The 24,796-nt window shown below is 50.1% G+C and overlaps 7 protein-coding genes across 7 annotated transcripts; 1 reads left to right on the top strand and 6 right to left on the bottom strand.

Moving 5' to 3' along the window:
• Positions 1–670: 670 nt before the first annotated feature.
• Positions 671–1,703, bottom strand: SEPMUDRAFT_48968 (arad-like aldolase/epimerase; the record flags this gene model as incomplete). The annotated part of the gene is made up of 3 exons (XM_016909090.1): positions 671–1,009; positions 1,109–1,385; positions 1,525–1,703. 3 exons carry the CDS (start codon positions 1,701–1,703, stop codon positions 671–673), a joined length of 795 nt encoding a protein of 264 aa, XP_016758751.1.
• A 1,551-nt stretch (positions 1,704–3,254) lies between these two features.
• Positions 3,255–6,127, bottom strand: SEPMUDRAFT_150669 (glycoside hydrolase family 71 protein). The gene is made up of 3 exons (XM_016906324.1): positions 4,448–6,127; positions 3,692–4,394; positions 3,255–3,631 (listed from the first exon to the last, which is right to left on the bottom strand). The coding sequence occupies exons 1-3, from the start codon at positions 5,145–5,147 to the stop codon at positions 3,616–3,618; spliced, it is 1,419 nt and encodes a 472-aa protein (XP_016758750.1). The 5' UTR covers positions 5,148–6,127; the 3' UTR covers positions 3,255–3,615.
• Positions 6,128–6,180: 53 nt separating this feature from the next.
• Positions 6,181–8,061, bottom strand: SEPMUDRAFT_150668 (UDP-GlcNAc-1-phosphate transferase). The gene is made up of 3 exons (XM_016906323.1): positions 7,811–8,061; positions 7,558–7,738; positions 6,181–7,499 (listed from the first exon to the last, which is right to left on the bottom strand). Exons 1-3 carry the CDS (start codon positions 8,038–8,040, stop codon positions 6,525–6,527), a joined length of 1,386 nt encoding a protein of 461 aa, XP_016758749.1. The 5' UTR covers positions 8,041–8,061; the 3' UTR covers positions 6,181–6,524.
• A 410-nt stretch (positions 8,062–8,471) lies between these two features.
• Positions 8,472–9,638, top strand: SEPMUDRAFT_69933 (WD40 repeat-like protein; the record flags this gene model as incomplete). Its single annotated transcript, XM_016909884.1, has 1 exon — positions 8,472–9,638. The coding sequence occupies exon 1, from the start codon at positions 8,490–8,492 to the stop codon at positions 9,636–9,638; it is 1,149 nt and encodes a 382-aa protein (XP_016758748.1). The 5' UTR covers positions 8,472–8,489.
• Positions 9,639–9,992: 354 nt separating this feature from the next.
• SEPMUDRAFT_150666 (uncharacterized protein) lies at positions 9,993–11,396 on the bottom strand. Its single transcript, XM_016906322.1, has 2 exons — positions 11,092–11,396; positions 9,993–10,989 (listed from the first exon to the last, which is right to left on the bottom strand). Exons 1-2 carry the CDS (start codon positions 11,310–11,312, stop codon positions 10,305–10,307), a joined length of 906 nt encoding a protein of 301 aa, XP_016758747.1. The 5' UTR covers positions 11,313–11,396; the 3' UTR covers positions 9,993–10,304.
• Positions 11,397–18,203: 6,807 nt separating this feature from the next.
• Positions 18,204–21,467, bottom strand: SEPMUDRAFT_69927 (tRNA-synt_1-domain-containing protein; the record flags this gene model as incomplete). Its single annotated transcript, XM_016909883.1, has 4 exons — positions 18,204–21,097; positions 21,148–21,161; positions 21,286–21,340; positions 21,410–21,467. 4 exons carry the CDS (start codon positions 21,465–21,467, stop codon positions 18,204–18,206), a joined length of 3,021 nt encoding a protein of 1,006 aa, XP_016758746.1.
• Positions 21,468–21,932: 465 nt separating this feature from the next.
• On the bottom strand, positions 21,933–24,293 carry SEPMUDRAFT_165275 (subtilisin-like protein; the record flags this gene model as incomplete). Its single annotated transcript, XM_016908161.1, has 6 exons — positions 21,933–22,541; positions 22,672–23,004; positions 23,057–23,435; positions 23,494–23,721; positions 23,783–23,966; positions 24,016–24,293. 6 exons carry the CDS (start codon positions 24,291–24,293, stop codon positions 22,003–22,005), a joined length of 1,941 nt encoding a protein of 646 aa, XP_016758745.1. The 3' UTR covers positions 21,933–22,002.
• Positions 24,294–24,796: the final 503 nt, after the last annotated feature.

Below are 24,796 nucleotides of genomic sequence, written 5' to 3'. Positions count from 1 at the left end.
GAGCACTAGCTTGCGCATCTTCACCTCGGCAGCGTAGAATGCACAAATCATATGCCAAGTCTGCGCCTATACGATGTAGGCCGACGGGGTCCATACCATATCCACAGGGAGGATGACTCGAGGCACAAGCCGAAGCAACCACAAGTTCCGATTCAGGGATGACTTCCTTGCCTTCCGATGCCTCGGCTTCTGGGAGATGATTTCCAAGCAGAATACTGGGGACCAAGCAGGACAAGCGCGACAAGGTGAGTAAGGTTGGTGACAAGGTCTGACCGTTCGCAGCTGTCCAACGTACCCTGTCCCAGTTCTTCACCGAGCTCTGGCATTGGCTCGGCTCGAACCTAAAGCAACTGTCTCGTCAAAACTGACTTCGTCACGCACTGTCAGTCCTTCTTCATCCGCAGTTTATGAAGTGGAGGTACATGTATTCTAGTACATCCGAGGAGACGTGGTCTAGATGCGGCTGTTCATTGGGTACTGACACCTTCCGAGAGCCTGGGCATGAACGGCGGCGTGGCCCACGTCGAGGCGGACCTGGTAGCTGCCACACGCGATGAGGCCCACGAGGATTGCTGGCCAGAGACGTCTCGTTGGGCGAAACGGGACGAACGAATCATGAAATGTTAGGACTCCAAAAAAATATTCAAAAAAAAGGCATGCTGCATTCCGCTCATTTTGCATACGCGCCGTTGCACATCTCCATCTCATACTCCAAATCTGGTTGAAACTCGCAATAGAGTGTTTCGGGATCACTGGCCATCTCAAACGTATACTTGGCACTCTCCTCGGGCACGTAGATCTTCGGGATGCCATTGGCAGCAGCAGCCTCCACTTGCAGTTGGACCTCGCAGGATCTCTCCATCAGTGTGTACATATATGCCGCTTCATCCACTGTACTGCCGACTGTGAGCAGTCCATGATTTCTCAAAATCATGCCCTTGCCCCGAGGACCCAGAGCAGCAGCCAATTTCTGACCTTCTTCTTCTGTGAAGACCACCCCTCCAAAGTCCTATAGGAACCGATCAGCAATTGAAACGGAAAAACCCCCTCTACTTCTCTCTCTCCCTCTTCAACCAAACCAGAAAGAGGGGAAAAGAAAGAAACGCACCTCATAAACGGCCTGTGCCTCCCCATAAAAGTACGTCACATCCTGATTCAACATCTCCAACGGTCTCGCAAACGCACTCCACGCCTTCCCCGCAGGACTATGTGTATGACAGGCGGCCACCACATCCGGACGAGCTTTGTGCACAGCGGAATGAATCAGAAAACCTGCCGCGTTTGCCGGTCGGCTCATGTTCCCTCCGATGGCATTCCCGTCGTAATCCACGAGGATCATGTCACTGGCTTTGAGTAGGCCGAAGTGGCGGCCGAGGGGGTTTGTCCTTTTTTTTCACGTTAGCGGCTATTTCAATTTTGGTAGCCTATCGTACGTGTATGTGTTGCATTTTACTAAGGTACTGTTGTGTAGGTATGGAACACTCACTACCCTGTTTGGTAAGTAAGGTCAGGTAGGTAACTCACCAAAAAGTATGAACATTCTCCGGATCTCTCACGGAAATGTGGCCGGACATTCCTTCACAGTAGCCTTTGCGAGCGAAGACGCGAAAGGCCAGTGCCATGTGTTCGAGCATCCATTGGCGATGTTGAGCAAAGGAAACAAAGGTGGGGATTCCCGGGAGACAGGTGCCTTGACTGATCATTTCGAGGGGAGTTTTCTTCTTCTTCTCTGCTTGCTTCGTTGTTGTTGTTGTGGTGGAAACTGCATCGTTGTGATTATTGTCTTGATTTTGCTTCTTCTGTTGTTGTTCATAGCCTTGAATTGTCTTGCTCATGATGCTAATGGTGGACTCGTCATGCTGCGTAGTCGTCAATGCTGCAGGAGCCATGATTTGATATATAAATATAGGGATCTATATTGCAGTCCAAAAAGATGATGAGAAAGAAGAAGAACAAGAAATATCCAGACTGGAAGACAAAAACAAGAAAAGATCAAAGCAAAACTGTCCCGGTCCCATGAAGTCGGTTCAAATATAAATTCCCCAAATCAACACAAGATCAATAGGTAATCCAATCCATCTGCCTATCTATCAGCTACCTTATTTTTAGTTGCCCGGCCCGGTGGACCATCTCGGTGCAATACAATTCCCCATAGCTTTTTTACCTTTTTACCTTTTTTTCCACACCTTTTGCCTTTTTTCTCTCAACCTCTCTCAACCTCCCTCTCCCCGCCTCTCTCTCTCTATCTCTCTCTCCTTTCCGCGGCATCTCCATCAAAGCCGATATCTTATCCTCGCGGTTCCGTACCGAAGTTACTTACCTACCTACCTTAGTAATCAGTACCTAGTGCAAGACCCACCCATCCACCCTCTACCAGCTACACATTACACGTACATACACTTTTAGCCGCTGATGAGCCTTCTTGGCATGGTGGGAGCATATGAAGGTATATGTACATGTGAACTTTGAAATTAAATTCGCGGAAAATATAAAAAAAAATCGCTCTTTTCTTGGCTGTAATCATGAATACAATGATACATACCTTACCTGAGGGAGATACCTACCTAGGATACGAGATGGGATGGGATACAAGTAGCTAGGAGCTGAGCTACCTATGTGTAACTTAATACACGAGGAAATTATATCACATCCCATCACAGGCAGCCAAGAGGATCAGATCAGGTCCGGTCCGTCCTTCCTTTCCTCTCTTATCGATGAAACAATCTCTACCTGGGCACCTACTTATACAAAGAATCCGATGTTGCGGCAAGTACGATCGCAGAAGAAGAACAAGAAGAAGAAGAAAAAGTACCTAGCCTACCTAGGTAGGTACCCTACCAACCCTCCCACCTGACCAGTAACGCCTGATGCAGTACCTCCTAAGTACATGGGTTATGTATTTCATGCGCGTGAGCAGGTAGCTACCACGGACAGGACATGATCAGAGACATCATCAATCACCTCAGTCATGGGTGTGTGTGTGTGTGTGTCATGCTGGGGGAAAATTTGGGCTGGCTGACGTCTGACGGTCTGACGGGCTGACGATGGCAGGTTTGGTTTCTCGATGTCTAGAGGTACATGTAGTTACACGAAGATCGAAAGTGAGAGGTACAAAGAAGAGGCAGGCAGCAAGCAGCTGGCCTGCTGGTCCGTGAAGACACCTCTCACGAAAAGAATTTGGGACGCGTGAAACCGTGGTGGGGGCCGGGCATGACCGAATTGAAGAACGATGTCATAAGGTAACTGGTGGTAGGAGGTAATGTATGTAGTAGGAGATACATACTTGTAGTACTTGGCGAAGAGAAAGAGAAAGAGAAGAGAAGAAAAGAGAAGAGAAGAGAGCAAGAAGTAATCAGTTGATACCTCTGTCAATTGCTGTACAGCAAGAAGTAGAATGAAAATGCCGAGGCCAGACCATCCTTTCGAATAGTCATGCCGGTCCCACCAACAGCACCCATTCCATGCCAAACAAAAAAGCGTCGCTAATTTAGACTCTATCGTTCTTCCTTGAGCGCATGAGGGTCGTACATTCCAACGTAAAGAGCGCCAGGCTAATGCAAAAATGAGGCAACGTAGTCAATTGTTGCGCGTTTTCGAGAAAATAAAAAGTCGCTTTCAGGCCGCGGATGTACTGCTGGCCGGTCAGTGTGACTGTTTCGAGACACGTGCGCGAAATCCTCTCCAGACTTACCTGGTGCCAACGCTGACCAGGTTCACCACAGGGTTGAAGTTTTGGTAAGCACAATTCGCCGAGATGGCGACTGAGCTGTCGGACACTGCTACCACCTTTCCGCCGCGCATGATGGACACTTCTGGCTTGACACCAGTACCGGAGACGTACGGCGGAAATGGTACCATGCCCATAGAAGGCCCCGAGTTGTCGGCCGAGAATGTCCAGTACTTGTTACTGCCCACTGACATGGAGATGGTGGCAGCGTCCTTGACAAGAGCCCAAGCAAAGACTGCGTCATTCGGATACTTGTTGTTACGAATGCCGGTCGAGGATCCGCCTTCGCAGATGGTGGCCTTGGGGTGAATGCGATGCCAGAACACCACTTGATCCTCAGTAATGGCAGGAGGGCTGCCCGTCTTCCACCAGTTGATGTAGTACTTGGCAATGATGCGCCAGGGAGCATGGTCCTGGCCCCACACATATGCACCCATGTTTCCGAGCTCGACATAGTCTTTGGCATTGATGTCTTGCGAAGGAAGATCGCGAATGTAGTGCGACTCGCAGAAGTCGTTCCACGTGAGAATCTCAATGATGTCTGGCTGGACTTCGTCGTCGCTGGTGATCTGCGCAAAGCGCTGGGGAAAGAGAGTGTCACTGTATGCGACCCAGGCATCGAGGGGATTGCCATTGTCCAGATCCTTGTACTGCCATGGAGACACAGCTGCCGCTTCAGTTAGCCACCTGTCCATTCCTAATGCCCGTCACCTGACTTACCCATAATGTACGGTCCTGTCTTGCCGGCTTTCTTCAGTGCGGACTGGAACGCTTGGTCAGGTGTGGCGGTGATGTTGGTATCGGTATCGAGTGGCCAAGCTTGCCAGTTGAAGTATCCGTCGACCGAGGGATAGTCGGAGATCAGCTTGGCAGCGGCGGACGTAGGTGAAGTGTAGCCGGACATCGAGTATGTCGTGAGAGCAGGCGCAAGAGTGATGGCATTGTTCCAGTACTTCATGTTGGTCTTGAGAGTCTGGAAGAAAGCATTGCCGTACTGGTGGACTTGGTCGCCACCGTATGTCGAAACCAAGATGTTGCTGTTCCAGCGGTATGTGGCGGGGCTGCCGGCGTACTTGGTGATCATGGTCTGCATGAAGGTCGTGTTCCAGTAGACTTTGCATTCCGTGTAGCTCATATCGAACGAGTACATGAGCTTGAAGCCCACGTTCTCGGCAGCTGTGAATGCATCGTCGATGCGATCAATGGCCCAGCTTTGATCGTCCTGGCAGTTAGGAGGGGTCCAGTTCAAGGCAAAGCCGTCGATACCGATGGCCTGGGCAGCAGCCATGTCTGTCTCCCACATGTCCACGTCGTAGGCATACGTGTTCATGACCATCATATGCGCCATGACGGTGGCAGCGGACGCAGTCCGTACGGCCAGGGCCGAGAGAAGGGCGAAAAGGGAGAATGGAAGAAGCATGATGGCGAATCCTGTGTCGATTCAAAGACTGTTGTATGTTCTGTTGTATTTCTTGGGTGCTGCTGCTGCTGCTGTTCCTGATGCTGTTGCTGTTACTATGGTGGGTGGGTGGGTGGGTGCCCGTGATGGCCAAGAAGGGAATGCCGGTGCTGTCGAAGCTGCTGGCCAATGCTCAAGAAAAGAACGGTTGAGAGGTTTAATGTGTTCCAAAGGAAGGGACGAGTCGACGAGAGCGAGCCTTTTTGAATGAGTGTGATGGGAGGGGAGTGGTGGGGGTGGAAGTGAGTGTGGTTGATGGTGGTAGTGGTTGAAGGAGTGTGATAGCACCAGGCCAGGTCTCTCAGAGACGGAGTCGATGGTGTCTAGGCAAAGGAGGGCATATGGGACCAGAAAGGAAGACACCACGACAGCAGGAGGAGGTGTGCGAAGAGACGGTACTTAGAGAGCTAGGCCGACGCCACGAGCCCGGTGCGTCCGAGAGTAGTGCGGGAGACTCAGCCAAGGCATTGAGCCAGACCAGACCAGACCAAGACCAACAGTGAGCCCTGATGAGCACGACGGCGCACCTCGCAGCAGTGCAGTTGGCGGTAGCCCCACTCGCGCGTCCCCTTGTGTTGCGTGCAATCAAAAGTCGACAGCCGCTGCGTCGATACCGTGTGGCATGCCAGGGATGATGAAAGGGCGGCGATGCGGGTGCGGGCGAACAAGGGGTTGTTCTCTGCAACGGACTGGTGACTGGTGACGGGTGACTGGTGACTGGTGATTGGTGAGTCGTGACTGGTCGGTGATGGGCGGAGGTGATGAAGAACGGAGGAGCTAAGGTACCTCCTAGTAGTAGGACGCCTACACTGTGAGTGTGTGAGAGAGAGAGTCTGTGAGTCTGTGCCGCAGTAACAACCTGGAACAATCAAACAATCAAAGCACGCGGGCGACGCGGATTCAGATTTCGTTCCTGCAGTTATGCACGGCGGCCCGCCCGCTGCAGCGCCCGCTAGCGACAGACAAGGGTCATGTTTCAGTTTGACAACAAGGGCGCTTGGTGACCCGTCTGGTTTGGGGTCGTGCTGCAGCAGCGGGTGAAGAGGAAGAGATGAAGCGTGTGCAGCTGCAGAAACAAATCATACAACTGGTGGATTGCGGCGCGTCCAGACGTCGAGTGAGCTGCCGCCGCATGCTGGCCGGCCATGTGTGTCGCACATCCACCACGCGAACTGGCGCATCTCGAGCCGCCGACGGGTTGGTACAACTGCTCTGAAGGATCTATCTATCCCATGGTTCCGTCGGGCCAGAGGGCAAGTCTCGACGCAAGGTGGCTCTGGTCCAGATGCCGCTCCTCACAGCCGAGGATGAGGATGATGAGGATGATGATGATGATGGTTACCTGTTATCCATGGCGAAGAGCATCCGCGCGAAGAAGTGCCGCGTCCATAGGGCCACCAGCCCACACACCGTCTGCATTGCCAGCACTTCGAGAGCGAGCCGGTCTTCGCGCAGAGGGCCCCTCCACACCAGCCAAAGGTTGAGAAGCGTGAGATTGCTGGTCTCGATCACCTTCCCGGTCTCGTCCACCGCCACACGAACGAGCTTGACCTGGTGCAGCACTTTGAGCACCTCGCCGACGATGGGTCTCATGTCCTTCCATCCATCTTCAGCAGGATGTGCTGTTGATGGTTCCAGGAGCCCGGTGCGCGCGTTAAAACGGGGCATTCTGTGGCGCGGACACGGAACGAGCTTGAACAGCTGCGGAGCCGAGTACACAAAGTTGAAGACCTGCGGAATGAACAACAGCAGCAAGGTCTTGCTAAAGTGTCCAAGGATGCCCACTACCGCGAACACCATTCCGGCAAAGTAACAGTAAGTGTCTCCTACAAACACCTGGGCGGGAAACCAGTTGTGTTTCAACAATGCAAGTGACACTCCCACGAACGGCAACAGTAAGTAGATGCTAAACAGATGTGACTCTGCCGCCGGGTGTGGTTGCTGGACCGTCGGTAACAGGTACAGCACATCGTTCAACGCAATCAACATTGCAATAACGAGTGACTGACCGACTTCGATCCCATTGACTCCCGCCAGTATGTTGATACTGTTGGGACAGAAGATGGATATAGCTGCCATGTAGGCGTAATATATCGCACCAAGATCGACCAGCTCCCCGAGATAGCCACGTAGGGGAAGAGGTACCACGACATGGGTCACGCCAAAGTCCACAAAGTACAGACCCAGCATTGGCAGTGCTGCAAACGCCGGGATGAAGAACTTGTGTCGCCATCTCATGTCGAAAGTGTCGTCCAAGATCCCCAGAATGATGACGGATGCCAACGTGCTGTATGCAAAGCCATAGGAGGCGAGCTAATTAGCCGGTTAGCTGCGTCGCACTGCATTAATGAGGGATAGTCCTCTGACAAACCTTTTCCAGCGGGAACTTGTGGAGAAAACGTCCTGTCTCAATCTGCTGTGCTTCGAGCGTGCGCTCCTTGTTCCAGGCATCGGACGTCACTTCCACGAACGCGCGCCTGAAAGCGAATGGAAGGAAGAAGATGAGGGTCAGGAGGTATACCAGCCCACACACCAGCCCCATCATTTCCGGACTACAGCATTGTCAGCAGGCGTATGTAAATGCAAATAGTTGAAAACAGAAACAAAAACAAGGCGTTCCCTACAGTCTGGGCCGGTGCTTCTTCGACCTGTCATCCCCGCCAAAGCCTTGCTTGATGAAGACATCTCCTGTCCACCGGATGGTGCAATACGTGAAGGCATATGCGAGGCCACTGATGGCTAACGACGCGTAGAGAGGCTCGCCGTCATTGCGCCAAGAACTGACGAGAACGGTAAGGCATGCAAAGGAGATGCTCGCCAGCGCAGTCGTCTCGGTCCCACTGAGCGGCTGCATGCTGCCACTGTATTGTCGTCGTCGTCGTCGTCGGTGATGGGATGGATGGCCATGACTGCGTCGTGTGAACCAGTACCTGACTAAATAGAGTACGGAGCACACGAAGTCCGAACAAGTGGCTGGATTGTCGCCCTTCTCGCTTGGCATTTCTTCCCGCCCCCATGTCGCGTCGTCTTGCAACTTTGTTGGTGACCAGTAACCACACCTCGTCGACGCTCTAAGGTACCAGACAAATATCACCGCCTTTCACCGGCTTGAGGGTGGAGCAGCAATCAACATCATAATATGGATGCGGAGCAATATCAACTGGTGACGGACAGCTACACCACCTGAAGATGCCCGGACTCCTGGAGCGCACTTACCTGGCTGTAACACGCGATTTCATCGTGGCACTTTGTTGTTAGGCAGCGACATCCGACTGATTGTATACACATGTACCTATGTGAACCATGCCTTCGAATGGCTTTCACCGCTTTTCGCATGGCCACCAGGATCTGCTCACGTCTACGAGTTTCAATTTCTATGGCACTCGCATGGCGACTGCATCTGCAGACCACAAAGTCAAGGTCTGGGATCGTAATGAAGACACCAATCAATGGACTGTGACCGATATATGGACTGCGCATGATGCCGAAGTCACGGACGTGAGGTGGAATGGGCCTTTTGTTGGCGAGCACGTGGCGACGATAGGCGAAGATGGGTACTTGCGCATCTGGCAGGAGGACGTCAATGAGGCCCACAACTCGGGGAAGCGCTTCAAGAAAATCTACCAGCAGCTCACCGAGACCGGAGTTCCCTACATGTGCCTCGACTTCAAGAATATTGGGACTGAGACGTATATGGCTGTCATGACTCGCGATGGCCACATCACAGTGTGCGAGCCCGAAGACCATGACGACCTCTCTGTATGGCGCAAGATGTGGTCCGAGTACTTGTGTAAGACTCCTTCGAGAACGGAAGAGTGTGCATTCCGGCTCAGCTGGCACAAGGAGAAGATTCCCGCATGGCCTGCGGTGTTGGCCGGCCTTGACCGAAAAAGCCTGAGCCTCGCTGTGGCGATTGGCACTCAAGTCAAAGTCTTTAGGACAGACAAGGAACAAAAGTTCTACACTGCAGCCATCCTTGAAGGCGCCAAAGAACTGGTGCGCGATGTGCAGTGGGCGAATGGAAGTATGCGTGGATTTGACACGATAGCGACTGCCAGCAAAGATGGCTTCTTGCGAATCTATGAGCTTCACACTGACGGTGCAAGCTCACTACCGACGACCGGAATTGGATCCACGTCAGGACATGGCACGCCACAGATACAGTCCCCAGCTACTCGTCCCGTGCGGTCTGGCATCGGCGCTGGACTCGCCGGGGGGGCTCGTGGCCGACGCGATGACAATGGCGGAGCGCCTGGGGCCATCAAGCAACAGGTCCGATTAGTTGCGGAGCTCGAGGCACACAAGTGCACGCCTTGGCGCATCTCCTGGGCGCCTCTGAGTGATATGCTCGTCAGTACGGGCGACGACGGTGTCACGAGTGTCTGGAAGAAGTCGACTGAAGGCAAGTGGCTCGAAGCGGCTGAGATTGATGCCATTGGTGCACCAATTTGAATGCCGCTGCCTTTGCCAGACTGTGTCGTGACAAGCTAGAGTTGCGCTTCTGATGATCATGACTGCAACGAACACGCGACGACCTACGGGCGTGAGGACGATGTGGGTCAACTTCAGAGGAAGAAGAATCGAAGTAGTTTCCACTGTCGCATGGAATATTGTTGTATACCTACCTGGTTAGCCACAGACTGACTGCCCCATGTCAGATCGCCTAAACCCGAGAGTGGTCTATTTCCAGCGCTGCGCACACTGCACGTAACGCCACATACATTATCCTACAAAGATAGATTTGGCATGACGTTGTGCTCTTCATGGAACTTCAATTCGCAGTTGCTGGCGTTTTGTCGTGGAACCCTGATATCACAAATCGCGAAATGAGCCATTGTGCAGCCATATACCTAGTAGTATCCGAATGCGCGCATCAAAAAGATGATGCCCGTGCGTGTATGATTACACAAATCAAATGCGACCTGACCTGAAGGTATGGAAATATCGAATACACATCTGCACAAATCCAACAATGGCTGGCACATGCCATTCAATCCTCCACAAATTTGTCCCCCAAGTATTGCCGAAATATCTCCTCTATCTTTCTCGTTGTTGCTCGCCAAGAAGACTAAGACTTTCGCTGTCGGTATACCACTGTAATCGAGCGAGCTGTCGTGTCTACTCCAATTGCTTCTGAAATCTGAGCCGAAGACTATTATTGACCACGCCTCCAAAGCCAAACGCCGGAACAATGCGACACACGCGCGCCAACGAGCTCTTCAACCAATCCACTCGCACTTTCCGCATGCGATCCGCCATGGTCGTGTCGCCGTTGCGATTGTACAGATCCAAACCGAGGAGATGGAGCGGTGTGCTGAAGAGTTGAATTCCTGCCGGAGCCAGAAACTGCGCTGCCGAAGTTCGGCTGATGTATTTCTCTGCGGCCTCGGACAGAGGAAGGTTGGGAGCGATCAAGGGTGGGAGATTGAAGCTCGCGAAGATGGTGAGCGAGTCTCGTAAGGCGAAGGTGAAGAGCGTGATGGGCGGCACCGGACGAGCGGATACGGTACCGTACATTTTGGTGAATTGGGAGTCTTTGATCATGGTCAATCCCACATTGGCCACGCTTGTCGCGGCGAACTTGTCAAAGCCTGCGGATGTACGACTCGCAGGGCGGGCCCGTGTGGTCGACTTGAAGGTGTCCAAAAAGTTTGCGCTCAAGTATGTTCCGCCGTAGACCATCAGAATCAACGCGAATGGCTTGGATGCGACATACTTGTGAGGTCGGAGCAGCAATTGCGAAAACGAGGCTTTGATCGATTGCATCAATGGCCTCTTTCCCGACGCGTTCTCCATGATAGCCCTGTGACAATGCGGGCATCACACCTCTCCAGTCAGCTTTTTTTGGACATTCACTTTTGTGGATGAGCCTCACCACATCAGATCATAATCGAATATTACTCACTTATCCACCATACTCACAATCGGAGCCACAAGAGACCCCGCAGCAACTGCACATCCCGCATCAACAACCAATCTCTGACTCAAATTTTTCGTATTCCATCCTCCTTTCCCACTCTTCTCCATGATTCCCATCTTCGCCATCGTATCACCACCATCACCACCACCAATAACGACCGGTGGAGGTGCTGCACCAGCAACTCCTTCTCCCTCCATCTTAATCATCTTCAACTGATTCTCTTCAAATTCTCCTTGTCCTCCGCTCTTTCTACTGCGCAGTATATCTAAAGCTGAAGATGTCGACACCCGTTGCAGTAAGAAGTACGGCCTCCGATCAATCGAGGCGAGGCGAGGCGCGGCTTTCTTTACGGTGTAGATAGAATGTTTGGACAGAAGGACATGGGTGCCCTGGCATCATGTGACATAAGTCATATGAGATAACAGGGGCCACTGATTCCTTGGCATATGTATGTAGAGTTAGGGATACCCACCCCCCTCTTTTCTCTTCTTGAGAGGTCAGACCTCGGACCTCAATTAATCTACTTATTGATTGGTATTCCATTAATCTTCTCAATTGGGCACTAGTGTGGTGTGTGGTTCCAACAGTTATGAGCCCGGCTAGCTCTGTTTGATTAATCAAAGGAATCAATTGGTTACTGGATATCTCCTAGAATCACCTGAGATTGATCAAAATCCGCTGTATCAAGAAAACCCGAAGACCGTACACTATTACTTTATGCCGGCCCAAACCCGTTCATCTAGACAAAGAGAAGAAAGCCAGAGCCTATTGAGCAATCGATCTCGATCCCCGACACCTGACTTTTAAGAGGTTGAAGAAGGACCATCAAGTTAGCTTATATCAGAAGAAGAGACACCCAGCGGCTCGTGTCCTAGGAATCAAGCCATTTCTCAGATTGCCTACCTAGAGTGGATTGACGAATTCAACGAAGACACTATGGCTGATTCTTCTGAACCCTCAACAACGACGACGTCGATTGCCAAGCTGCGTATATAGCAGGACTGGAATGTATGGATTACCTATATCAAGAGGGAGGTAGTGAAGCTCTAGATATAGGCTGATATCAATCCAGAGACAGCTGAGCCAGATCCAGAAAACCTAATATAGCTTAAAGGACAACCTGTCTTTGACTTTGCGGCTCTACCTACTGATGTTACCCCAACAGCTCTTAGTCTGGCTCAATTCAAGCATAGGTATAACAAGGATGTATGGGAACTTAAGCAAAGGGGGTACCAGAAGATTGAATTAATTATTAACCAATCTCTCTCTGCAGACCTTTAACATAGGGTAATCAATTGTGAGATAATTAGGCAGATACTCAAGATTCTCTCAGAATACACTAAACCTAACACCCTTGCTACTACTCAGTTACTGAAGAAAGAGTTAGAAACCCTTTCTTACCTACTATATAGAAAGTCTATTCATGACTATATGCACCTATGGTTTACTTAGTATAGTAAGAGAGATGCTGTTGGTATATAAGCAGACAATGAATCCACCTAAGCATGGTTGTCTTCTATAGCTCTAATGTATGGAGACTATGTGGCCACAAGGACAGGGAGGCTGCTTAATAAGCAGAATGATAGGGAGGTAACAACTCTCCATTCAGAATTGAGAGCCTGGCAGTCCTACTTTCAGTATAATAGAGACACCAAATTTAAGAGCAAGCACAGAACCACCGTCGCCAGTATCTTAACCGCCGCTACAACCGAATCATCCTCGTCCTCAACCCGATCCTCATCTTCAAGACCAAGCAAACCATGTCTCTGTAGTAGGAACCATATGTAGAAGGAATGCTACTACCTCAATGCCGAGTATCCGAGGCCTGAGGTATGGAAGCTAAGAGATGATACCAAGAAGAAGATTGAGAAGAGATTCAAGGAGGACAAGAACCTGAAAGAGAGAGTGGACAAAGCAATTCAAGCATACAACGCTGCTCAAGGGTCGAAGGGCAAGGACACTAAGGACAAGGGCATAGCCGTAGAACTCGAAGATACTGCCGCTGCTGCTACCTTGGAACCCGTATCTGTTGGATCAATTGGTTATACCCGGCTCTACAACGCAGTGATTCTGGATGGTAGTGCCAATGTTCACATTATCAACGAATCTATAAGGGCAAGGATTATCAGGTCTGAGTTACCAACCTCCTCTGATATAGTAATCTCTAGGGACAAAAGGTACTAACCTGAGGCAATTGTTGATACTACCATCAATCTGGATATAGGGAATGGAGTGACAAGGAAGCTCACTCTCCTCAATGCCCGGCTTATTCCGGGATTCTTTACAAGTTTGGTCTCATTGCAGATTCTTAATACAAAGGGAATCTACTATAACACTAGAAACTGGCCTGATAGGTTGATTACTGGCCAACCCTAGGAGGAACCCAGACTGTGGGCATACCTCAAACCTGAATACAGTAATGGCAGACACGGTTACTGGATTATTGAACGGTTGCCTGCAACAAGAAGTGTTGCTGGAACCACTGGACTTACTGATTTATCTGGAGGAATTAGTACTGGAATGGAGGAGGTGAAGTCTGTATGTACCCCACACTCCGAGAATGCGGGGAAATCAACCTTACCTGCATCAACGTCACCTGCTGGATCTGTTGCTGCTGCATAATCCAGTTACCAACCACTCCTACCTTTGACAGCAACGGCCAATCAATGGCATCAGTTGCTAGGCTACCCATCTGTGAGGGCTATTAAGCACTTGGAACCTGCAACTGAGGGTTGCTAGGTAATTGAGACAGGACCAGACAAGGAGGTTCTGAATGGTGTTACTTGTGATATATGCATGCTGGCCAAGGCTAAAGCAGTGATCTTAAGGAGAAAAGACAAGCACAGGGAAGTGCTGCCTGAGGCAGAGAATGCCAAGATAGCTGTCTGTTCATAGGATCTTATTGATATGACCCCTTCTCTCCCTGGACCAAATGGGTTGGTCTTCAAGTTTTACAGCTACTAGTACTATAACCAGGAGGGCTATTATGTTGGTGATCCTGTAGTAACCAAGCCACAAGCAATTGCCAAATTTCCAGGACATTTCAAGAAGATGGAAGTGTCCTTTAGTGCCAAAACCATCCTAGTTCGCTGTGATATAGAAGCAACTATAGGAAAGGATGCGGGCAAAGCTATTACTAGGCAGGGGGTCAATACTCTACCTACTGCTGCTGGTACCCCTGCTCAGAATAGAGCAAGTGAGGTTGCTAGAAGAGAGATTGTTACCAAATCCAGGACTCTTAGGATTAATGGTCGATTACTAAAGACACTCTGGCTATGGCTTATGGATTCAGCTGTTTACCTACTCAATAGGACCCCTACTGCCAAGCTCAACTGGATAACTCCATTTGAGAAAGTCACAACCAAGAAACCCTTCCTTAGCTATCTCCACTCTATTGGTTGCAAGGCCTTCGCTCTCCGCAGAGACATTGCCAAGAGAGACAAGATGGAAGAGAGAGCTCACATTGGATACCTGATTGGGTATGCCTCTACCAATATTTTTTGGATCTGGATTCCTTCACCCCTGAACAAGGTGATCAGGACGAGGGATGTAGTCTTCAAAGACAATGAGAGATACAATCCACTGGACATCAATGGACAAACCTTGGGAGAACTGGTTCCTGCTGCTATTCACTAGACTGTGGTTGATTCTATCTTAATGCCTGAGGAATCTCTAACTTCTGATGGTTCTATGGATGACCCCTTTCTGGCTAACAATATTCCGGTCTTTGCTGTCCAACCTCAGGGAGGTGATGAACAGCAGGGAGGTAAAGGGCCACAACAGGAACAAGAGTCATCATACCTAACACTACCAGAAACACCCGCTAGAGATGAAGACAATGTGGCTGCTAACCAAGGTCAAGTTGGTCAGGCCCCGGGGGCCTTACCGGGAACACCCGCTTTTTCGGCCTCTTATCACCCTGCCTCAGATAGGGAGGTAGAAGAGAGTACCTATTGGTACAGTGTGGACAACTATAGGCGATAGATCGACTATGGAACTGGACGGTTGGAGGATTATCTGGATGAGTTGAGTTCTGCAGCTGCTACTTCCCTCCAAGCCTATACTCCACCCAATCTCAAAGAACCTCACTAAGTGACAAGCTTACTGTCACCCCCTGCCAACTGGAAAGAGATGGAAAGGCATATCTACTATTAACAATTCAGACAAGCAGCAGTTGATAAAGCTGGAAAGCTTATAGGCAAGAGGACATTCAGGGTATTCTTTGGTTACAAGGGTTATAAGGTACCTTTGGTCTAGGTATTTGCTTATAAGACAGACCTATTAACTAGTGAGATTCTCAGGTATAAGGCTAGGCTTTGTATCCGTAGGGATCTTCAATTACCATTAACCTATGAAACCTATACGGCTATACTTGGGTACAAGGTATTTAGGGCTATCACTGCCCTAGCCTTTGCAAGGAATCTGAAAACCCGGCAATAGGATATAGTGAATGCCTTCCCAAATGCTACCATTCCTTACACTATGTATTGTTCAATCCCTGAAGGGATGGAGGAGTATAGATTTGGACCAGATGCCTGCTTCATCCTTGAGAAAGTACTCTATAGATTAGCTGAATCACCTCGCCTGTAGTATGACCTGTTTGTTATAAGGATAGAAGACTATAGCTTTGAGCTAGTTCCTAGAATTGACTGTCTGATAGTGAACATAGATCTCTACCTGCTTATGATATTCTATATGGATAATATCAGGTTGATTTATAAGAGGGATAGGGAGGATCAAGCTATCCTGTTCAACCAGTACCTACTTTCTAACTTTGAGGTTACTCAGAAAGAGCTATCCTTCTTTCTAGGTATAGAAGTCCTGGAATCACTAGACCAGGAAACCCTGACTATGTGCCAGTCTGCCTACCTAACAAAGATTAGTATCAAATTTGGTGTTTATAAGAGGACTCGATTCCCAGATACACCACTTCCTACTGGAAACCTAGAACCTGCTACTAATACAGCCAGGCCTGACTTCATCAAAGGATATCAGATGAAGGTTAGTTCAATTAGTTATGCAGCTGTTTTGGCAAGGCCGGATGTGGCAAAGGCATATACTACTCTTTCTCAATTTCTGAAGAATCCAAGCCAAGCTTATATAGAAGCTGCTAATTACCTGATTGCCTACCTCTATAGTACCAAGGACATAAAGTTGCACTTCTATAGGGACAAGCCTAAGATAGAGCTGTATATAGATGCTTCATTTGGTAATAACCCGGATAGGAAGAGTTCACAGGGATTCTTGATGATGATGTATAGTAGTGCTATTGATTGGCAAGCAACCAAGCAGAAGACAGTCACCAAATCAACCGCAGAGGCAGAGTTGCTAGCACTCTTATCAATTGCAGGTAATAGGTACTGGTGGACTCGACTTTTCTCTGAATTTGACAAGGTATTTCTACCTCTACCTGGAAATAAGCTATCTGGGGAGCCTGTCAAGGATGGAACTATAGGTGGAACCAAGGTTTTCTGTGACAACCAACGAGTAGTAGATATCGCCAATCACAAGCATAGGTCACTTAATACGGCTTTAAGACATGTGGATATCCATCAACACTAGGTAAGGCAGGAAACTATAGTAGGACGATTGACCGTAGAATGGATTAGGACTGCTAAGCAACGAGCTAATAGCTTTACAAAGAACCTCCCAAAGGGGTTATTCCAGTCATTCCGGACGAGCCTGGGGCTCAGGTAAGTGGGCATAGTCGATCATTGGATTGAGATGGACGGTCACTATGTCTAGTATTTCAGCTTTTCTTATATAATCAAGCTAAGGGAGGTATATTTGGACAGAAGGACATAGGTGCCCTGGCATCATATGACATGAGTCATATAAGATAACAGGGGCCACTGATTCCTTGGCATATGTATGTAGAGTTAGGGATACCCACCCCCCTCTTTTCTCTTCTTAAGAGGTCAGACCTCGGACCTCAATTAATCCACTTATTGATTGGTATTCCATCAATCTTCTCAATTGGGCACTAGTGTGGTGTGTGGTTCCAACATAGAACTAGGCTAAAAGACAAAAGTCGCGCGCCAATCGGAAGCGTCCCCGGCTCGTCGGCAAAGTGACTACAAGGCTATACCTTGCAGCGCCCTTTTCGGTCAGCGGTGAGGTACCTACTAGGATGTACTTTGTACATTTTGTACTCTGAACTTGTCTCTCTTGGACCTCGTCATCATCTTCATCTTCATCATCATTCCAGACTGTACAGTATAGTACAGCATCTCATCACTCATACCCACAGCAGCAAGCAGCAAGCAGCATCTTCCTCTTGGTGTTTTGGTGCGCCTAGAGGAAAGTGCTCGATTCGATTCGAAAAGACCGACCAGCGTCGAGAGAGATCAATGCGTTCAACGAGATTTCTTGGTTCGAATGAGTATGGCTGCAGGTCGAGAAGATCCGCAGCTTCAGGATCTTGTTTTATACAATCATGAGGAGATAGGTACCAAGAAGGCACTCACGTAATATTAATATATATCAAATTCCCCCTGAGTACCCAGCAGGCTTTACCCGCCCGCTTGCCGCCCTATACTCCTGCGGACTAGGTAGGCGACAGGTATCCTGATCCTCTTCCGCACCCACCCATCCACCTACCCACCAGATATTCTTCTTTTTAATCTATACGACACACTCACTGCAACGAAGTGAGCAACCATGTACATAGATGGCCCAATCGATTAAAACGGCTATTAGAGTATCCACACAACGGATAAGATGAAAAACTGTGGAGCATCAAAGAAAAAAAAATGGGTTTGGGACTGCGTCCCCCGAAATGAGGCATCCTTCCAAGAGAAAATAATGTGGAGCAACTAAGTAAGGTAAATATCGCTTCCATCCGTCCACACGATTCTCAAGAGCGGTCAGGAGGAGTTGCTCTTAGGAGGTAGGAGTGCATAGTCATACAAGGCGGTAAAAAAAAAAGCCGTGTAAATATTGTGGGCGGTGAAGTAGGCTTTGTTTATCGCGCAAGGCTGAAGGTATATCCGCTGTCCCACAAGCCCGGAGTACTGCTTATTGGAAAGACGATGCTATTCTGTGCATGTGAGAGCTCCGATCGCCCTCCAAGGCGATCGGTGGTCTGACTGGTCGATTTACAACTTCAGTTTCTGGAACGAGGCCAGACTCTCCTCATACAGCCGCAGCTCACTTTCGGCATCCTTGAGTCGCTCTTCCTCCTTGCTGCGAACATCTTTGCTAACGCCATCTGACAAAGTGCCAATCAACCTTTCTTGCTCCTTGACAGCTTCGCTGGCCTTCTGCATCTTGGGTTGCGTCTTCTTAATCTCAGTGTCTGGGTCAATCTGGCCCTTGAGCTGCACATAGACAGCAGCAGCAGCGGAGACAGGATAGACGGCAGTTCCAGCGGGAGCAGACTCTCCAACCTTGAGGACAGTGAGGTTCTTGAGGTACTTACCAGACAGAGTCTTGATCGAACTCTGCTGCGCCGAAGCAGTCGAGGCCGCTTCGTCGTTGAGTGGTCGAACAAAGGCAGCGCCGTCTTCCTTGATAGCGTACTCGTTCAGCAAAGAACGAACACCCTTGGAGCAGCCCAGAAGAAGCTCGTAGTCGCGCTCGGATTTGAGGTCATCAAGCGCTGAGTCATACTGTGGGTACGAGGCGACGACAACAGAAGGAGTCTTGTCCTCTGGTCGACGTGGCAGACGCTGCCATAGCTCTTCTGTCAGGAACGGCATGATGGGATGCATCAGGAGTAGACCGCCTTCGAGAGCCGTGTATAGGGTGTCGATGGCACTTTCTTGCTCCGTAGGCGAGCCATCTCTGATGATGCCCTTGCTGTTCTCAATGTAAACGTCGCACAAGTCATAGAGCCAGTACCCGTGCAATGCTTGTGTGGCCTTCGAGAACTCGCGAGCCTCGAGGGCATTGTTGACATCACGCGCCGCGATTGTGAGCTTGTGCAGAATCCATCGCTCCGGCAAACTCTCTTTTCCGGTCTTACCGCCCTTTGTCTTGGGTGTGAAGTCCTTTGGCAGATTGCCCAGGACGAACTTGGTGGCCTGGTAGATCTTATTGCAGAAGTTGCGGTAGCTGCGCATGACTTTAACGTCGAAGCTGATATCACCGCCGCCGGTTGTGTAGTTGATCAATGAGAAGCGCAGCGCATCGGCACCGCATTCATCGATGCCGTCTGGGAATGCTGACTTCTGCCACTTGGATGCCCGATCAATCTCCTTTGGAGCAAGGTTGCCGGTCTTCAGCTTGTCAGTCAAAGCTGTGAGAGAGATACCGTCCATGATATCGACTGGATCGATGACGTTCCCCAATGACTTGGACATCTTTCGTCCTTCCGAATCGCGGATAAGGGAGTGATTGTAGACCTCTTTGAACGGCGCCTTTCCTGTCAGCTTGATGCCGAACATAATCATACGAGCGACCCAAAAGAACAGAATGTCCCAACCCGTCTCGAGGAACGAGGTTGGGTAGAGCTTCTGATAGTCATTGCTGTCCAGATTTGGCCAGCCGAGCGTCGAGAATGGCCAGAGGCCGGATGAGAACCATGTGTCGAGACAATCTGGGTCACGCTCGAGCGTAAAGCTCTTGCCTGGAAACTTGGCTTCGGCCTTCTGGCGTGCTCCTGCTTCTGTCTCATCACACACCCAGTAACTCGCATCTGTATCGTATTCAGGACCGTCCTCAAGCTTGACGTAATATGCCGGAACCTGGTGTCCCCACCAGAGTTGACGTGATAAGCACCAGTCATCGATGCCCTCCATCCATCGGTAGTAAGTCGCTTCGGACTGAGCAGGCCTGAGCTTGATCTCGCCACTCCTGACTGCTTCAATAGCAGGATCCGCAAGTGGCTTCATGTGCATCCACCATTGAGGCTTCATGACAGGCTCAATGACGTCCTTGGACTTGCTGCAGAGTGGAATTTGCATCTTGTTGTCCGACTTGCCAACGTAGAGACCGAGCTTCTCAAGCTCGCTGATGATCTCGTATCGAACGTCAAAGCGCTTCTTGCCCGCATATGAGCCGGCATTGGAGTTCATAGTGCCATCGTCGTTGAGAATGTTGATGAATTCTAGATTGTGTTCCTTACCACGCTTGAAATCGTTGAAGTCGTGTGCAGGTGTGATCTTGACGGCACCAGTACCAAAGTCCTTCTCGACGGTCTCATCACCAAAGATGGGTAGCTTGCGGTCCACGAACGGATGCTTGACGAACTTGCCGATCAAGTGTTTGTACCGCTCGTCAGTTGGGTGCACAGCGACACCACTATCTCCGAGCATGGTCTCAGGACGTGTCGTGGCGACCTCGATGAACTCATTCGTGCCATCAATAGGATACTTGAAGTTCCAAATAGAGCCAAACTCGATCTTCTTATCATAACCAGGAACGTCAATTTTGGTCGAGCCCTCGAGCTCCTTTTGATCAACCTCGAGATTTGAGAGAGCTGTGTTCATCTTGCAACACCAGTTCACAAGGCGATTGGCACGGTAGATGAGACCCTCATCGTGTAACTGAATGAACGTCTTACGAACAGCAGCCGACAGGTTCTCGTCCATGGTGAAGGCCTCTCTATCCCAGTCCATAGAGCCGCCCAGTCGCTTCATAACCTTGTTGATTTTCTCGTGGTACTCTTCCTTCCACTCCCATACGGTCTCGACGAACTTTTCTCTGCCCAGATCATGTCTCGTGGTACCATTTCGTCTGTTGTAAAGCATGTTCTCAACCACGCTTTGTGTAGAGATACCGGCGTGATCGCATCCGGGGACATACAGTGCAGTCAAGCCCTTCATGCGATTCCATCTGATCAGGGCGTCCTGAAGTGAAGTAGCTAGCGCGTGTCCGATGTGGAGAGCGCCTGTGACATTGGGAGGTGGAATGGGGATGACAAAGTACCCAGCATCCTTAACGTCGCCGTTCTCCTTGAACTGCGGCTTGTGGAAGCCCGACTTCTCCCACCAGTCGTACCACGCGCTCTCGACGACAGACGGGATGTAAGCCTTGTGGTATTCATCGTCTAGAGACTTGAGGATCTTCTTGTCGCCCTTCTTCGTCTCCTCCACGTACGGCGGGAGCTTTTCCTGCTCCTTTTTCTTTTCCTTGGGCTTCGACTTTGCTGCCAGCTCTGCCTGCTTGGCCTGCTTCGCTGCTAATTTCGCCGCCTTCTCAGCCTTTGCCTTTTCTTTGGCTAATTCTTTCTCTGACTTCTCTTTCTTTGGGGCATCGGCATCTCCTCCGTCCTTGCCAGGCGCAGAGTTGCCTATGATGTCGCTATTCGCAGCTTCCAGGATCGCAGCTTTGCTTTCTGCAGAGGGCGCTGGCGGGGCACCTGTGGCGGGACCTGTGCGCTCGCCCGTCGGGTTGTGTGATGCGTGATTCAGCGCCATCTTGAAGCTTCGTCGCTGTGAGCTGGTCCGCAGTGCAATGCGAGGGGGTGCATATAGCTGGCGCCGAAGAAGCGCTCGTGACAGAATCTTCGTTGACTCTGTGTGTGTACCTGGCTGGTTGACGGTTGTGCGTGGAAGAAAGGCGCGATGCCTCTATATGCTCATGCGGATTGTTGTAACGTGGTGGGAATCAGTGCTTGTGCTGCAAGCGAGGTTGATGAAGTCGTCCGAATGAATTCTAAGACTCATCGCAGGTCGAGAATCTGAGCATTGGCTTTTGGAGTGACAGGGTTTCGATCGCCCCACTACAGATTGCAGCTATCAGATCTCGACACCAAAAGGGCATTCACGAAATCACGAGGAAATGAAAATGCCGGAACATCACTGGGAAAGTGAGATTTGGAATTAGATTGGTAGTACACTCCAAGTATGGTCAGTTCTTCTCTTCACGCCGCCCTATTTATTCTAGCTGCTAGGCTGTCGTGATCATAGTCTCATCCCTCATGCTGAAAAAGTCTATACCTATTCGGCTTCTCTACAACGCCAGGAACACAGGCAACATCTTCGGGAAATTTGGCGTCCCCAAACCTGTAACCGGATCCCATCCACTGACGGAAGTGAATCCAGGGGTGCCACATCCTTGATTGCCTCCTTGCGTGATATCATTGAAGATCTCAGGGTGAGCGTACGCAACAGGATTGATGAAGCCCAGTGATCCCTTTCCAATGTTGAAACGAGCTTCGTTGATCAAAGTGAGGATGGATCCAAGGGTGGGGGAAGAGGCTGAGGTCCCGAACACGAGAGAGAACCCGCCGTCTACAGTGACAACGTAGTTGGCTCCATTGGCGCTGATGTCCGGGAAGCCTCGTGTTTGCTGGCTGTTGTTGTACTGAGCGGAGCTGTATGATGGTAGGTGGTTCTTGAAGTAGGACTTCACTGCCGATGACTGATAACTTGGCAATGGGAAGACGTTACTGAAGCCTCCACCAGAGTAAATGACTGACTCGCAAGCTTCCTCGGGTTGTGTTGGTGTAGTCAGGATATTGACTCCTGGAATCACTTGTGTGGCTCCCACTATGATAGCCGGTCGAAGGTCAGCAAGCGTCTCTCAGGTTCGAACATCTTCCAATGGGATCTGTCGTTGCTCTTGGCACCGCAGTGGGCTCAATCTATTGAGACAACGAGAAGACACTGCTTTACTCACCGGCAGTGACATAAGGGCATGTTCCAGGAAAGGAAGGATTGAATCTTCCTGATGCGCCATCGTTGTATGGAGCGTCTTCTCCTGCACCGTCGATACATTGACCACTATTCCCAGCGACGCCATAATCGCCGCTTGAGTAAAGAACAGATACCCCAAGAAGTCCAAGCTTCATATATTCGTTGCACTGGCGGCGTTGGTAAAAGGGAGTAAGATCGTGTTCGTTGTACCCGTAAGACGTAGAAATGACTTTCGTGGCTGCGAAACCACCACAGTTCTCGGGTCCAGTATAGCCTCCAGGGAGCGTATCAGGGTAGATTCCGTCCTGCGTAGGGTCTGCACGAATCGTTAGGCACTTCTGGTGTGTGATACCGGCTGATTGTCCTACCATTATGCCCTGGTACCGAGCAGTACGAGCCATCGATAGCATCCAAGAAGTTGTTGAAGCTTGCTCCCATCTGGTTATCTCCTACCTGATACAGAGTGACATTTTGTGGATAGACCAAAGCCATGGCATACTCAAGATCCAAATTGCTCTCGCCATTGTAGTCGAAGCCCGTCATGTTCTGCTGGATAGTGCCTCCGTCAATGGAGTCGAAGATGGGACGGTTTCCAATTTGCTTCGTACTAAAGTTTTTGAAGAATAGATCAAGGTCAGATGGGAGATAAGCCTGCGGGGTGTATTCCACAATTCCATAGCTGTTCTTCGGGTTTGAAGTCAGCCCTGGTGGAAATTTATATAGAGCCCTCAAACAATTAGGCGTAATCTGAGGAACGTAATTAGCTCATATCTGTCAGGACCTCAACTAACAAAAGGTAGCGCACCTGCTTATCACAATCACTGAGCTCTTTGATGAGGTTACTTTTTGCAAGAGGCTGATATTTGGGAATGTTCCCGCCGCTGGGGTTGCCAGGATTGATGTGTTGGCTAACAGCCCTCTTCTCTTTTTCAGACTTGGCGTCGCGCGGCTTCAGCTTAGCATCGAAGTGAAGAGTAGGTGTGATGAAGTCAATCTTGCTTTGTAGGGTTGCTGGGATATTGTATTCCTCACACTTATGCCATCGACTAGAAGTCAGTGTCTGATTCTGGCTTTCTGGTCGAAAGTGGACGTACGGCGATGTGCGGTTGACCAGTCTCTTGATGCTCGTAAACGTGGTACTTCGTTCTCAGTAGGCTTTCCGCTTCTTCTACAGAAGCATCGAAACTCAACCAGCCCAGACTTTGGCTTTGCTTGATGCGTTCGCTCGTGATACCTGCTGAGGAGAGCCATTCCTTCACCGCGTTGACAGTGGATTCACTGACATGTTGTTAGTACTGGATGTCTTCGAAGCGTGCGGAAAACGGACCTAGGAGCGAAGGCGGTAGCAATATCCTCCGCTGACCAATGCTGCCCATACTTGCTAGAGGTCGGATGGGATACATCCATGAGCCAGTCATCGCCCTTGTGCAGATTTTCTTGTGCGAGTGCGATGCGCATTGGCAGGACCATCCTGCGGCCTAGCTCTGCTCTCTTCACCCATCCGTGGGGCGCTGAGGTCCTTTTCTCGTGGACGACATGCGGGATGGATAGAGGAGAAGCTGATGAGGTGGCCAAGAAGGCGGCTAGCAGAGATGTCACCAACATGCTGTTAGTACCACGCAGTGTCTGACTGACTCTATCGCCGCGAGAGTAGCCACTCGCTTCTTATATTTACCTCCATGCTCTACGCGATGACCGTACGCCGCTCTAGACCATGGCCGCTTCGAGGTCCACTGCTGCAATACTGCAGGCGATGTACTAATGTCTTCGCGCTATTTCGGCTATCGGTTCCTGGCATATCGTGGGGGAAAGTCGCGTGGAAGAAGGTGCTACGTCTACAGATCCTGATAACGTATCTGTGGCGTTGATGAGTGACCGTTCTTAGGCACGGAGCAATGCTCAATGAAGAAAGTGAGTTGCCTGCGCAGCTCATTAATATGCAGTAAAGACAAACTACCTATGTACCTGGCAGTTCGTGCATAATCACCCGTAGACTTTGGATATTTGACCATTGACCTAAGATCGTATTACTTGCAGATCGTCTCAGCAACATAGGATATCCCGAAGCAGGTGCTTGAAATTCGTCTTCGAACGGTGTATCTCAGGCT

Source organism: Sphaerulina musiva, assembly GCF_000320565.1.
Source record: "Sphaerulina musiva SO2202 unplaced genomic scaffold SEPMUscaffold_8, whole genome shotgun sequence".
Classification (NCBI taxonomy): Eukaryota; Fungi; Ascomycota; class Dothideomycetes; order Mycosphaerellales; family Mycosphaerellaceae; genus Sphaerulina; species Sphaerulina musiva.
Note: the sequence above shows the minus strand (reverse complement) of the source record. Positions and strands in the feature narration are given on the sequence as shown.

Bases quoted from the DNA above. Each gene is read 5' to 3' on its own strand.
- SEPMUDRAFT_150666 (XM_016906322.1), bottom strand. From the start codon at position 11,312: ATGATTAAGATGGAGGGAGAAGGAGTTGCTGGTGCAGCACCTCCACCG. The intron at 10,990-11,091 runs GTGAGTAATATT...GCATTGTCACAG, and splicing joins ATTGTGAGTATGGTGGATAA to GGCTATCATGGAGAACGCGT.
- SEPMUDRAFT_150669 (XM_016906324.1), bottom strand. From the start codon at position 5,147: ATGCTTCTTCCATTCTCCCTTTTCGCCCTTCTCTCGGCCCTGGCCGTA. The intron at 4,395-4,447 runs GTAAGTCAGGTG...CTGAAGCGGCAG, and splicing joins GACAGGACCGTACATTATGG to CTGTGTCTCCATGGCAGTAC.
- SEPMUDRAFT_150668 (XM_016906323.1), bottom strand. From the start codon at position 8,040: ATGCAGCCGCTCAGTGGGACCGAGACGACTGCGCTGGCGAGCATCTCC. The intron at 7,739-7,810 runs GTAGGGAACGCC...ACAATGCTGTAG, and splicing joins AAGAAGCACCGGCCCAGACT to TCCGGAAATGATGGGGCTGG. The intron at 7,500-7,557 runs GTTTGTCAGAGG...CCGGCTAATTAG, and splicing joins ACAAGTTCCCGCTGGAAAAG to CTCGCCTCCTATGGCTTTGC.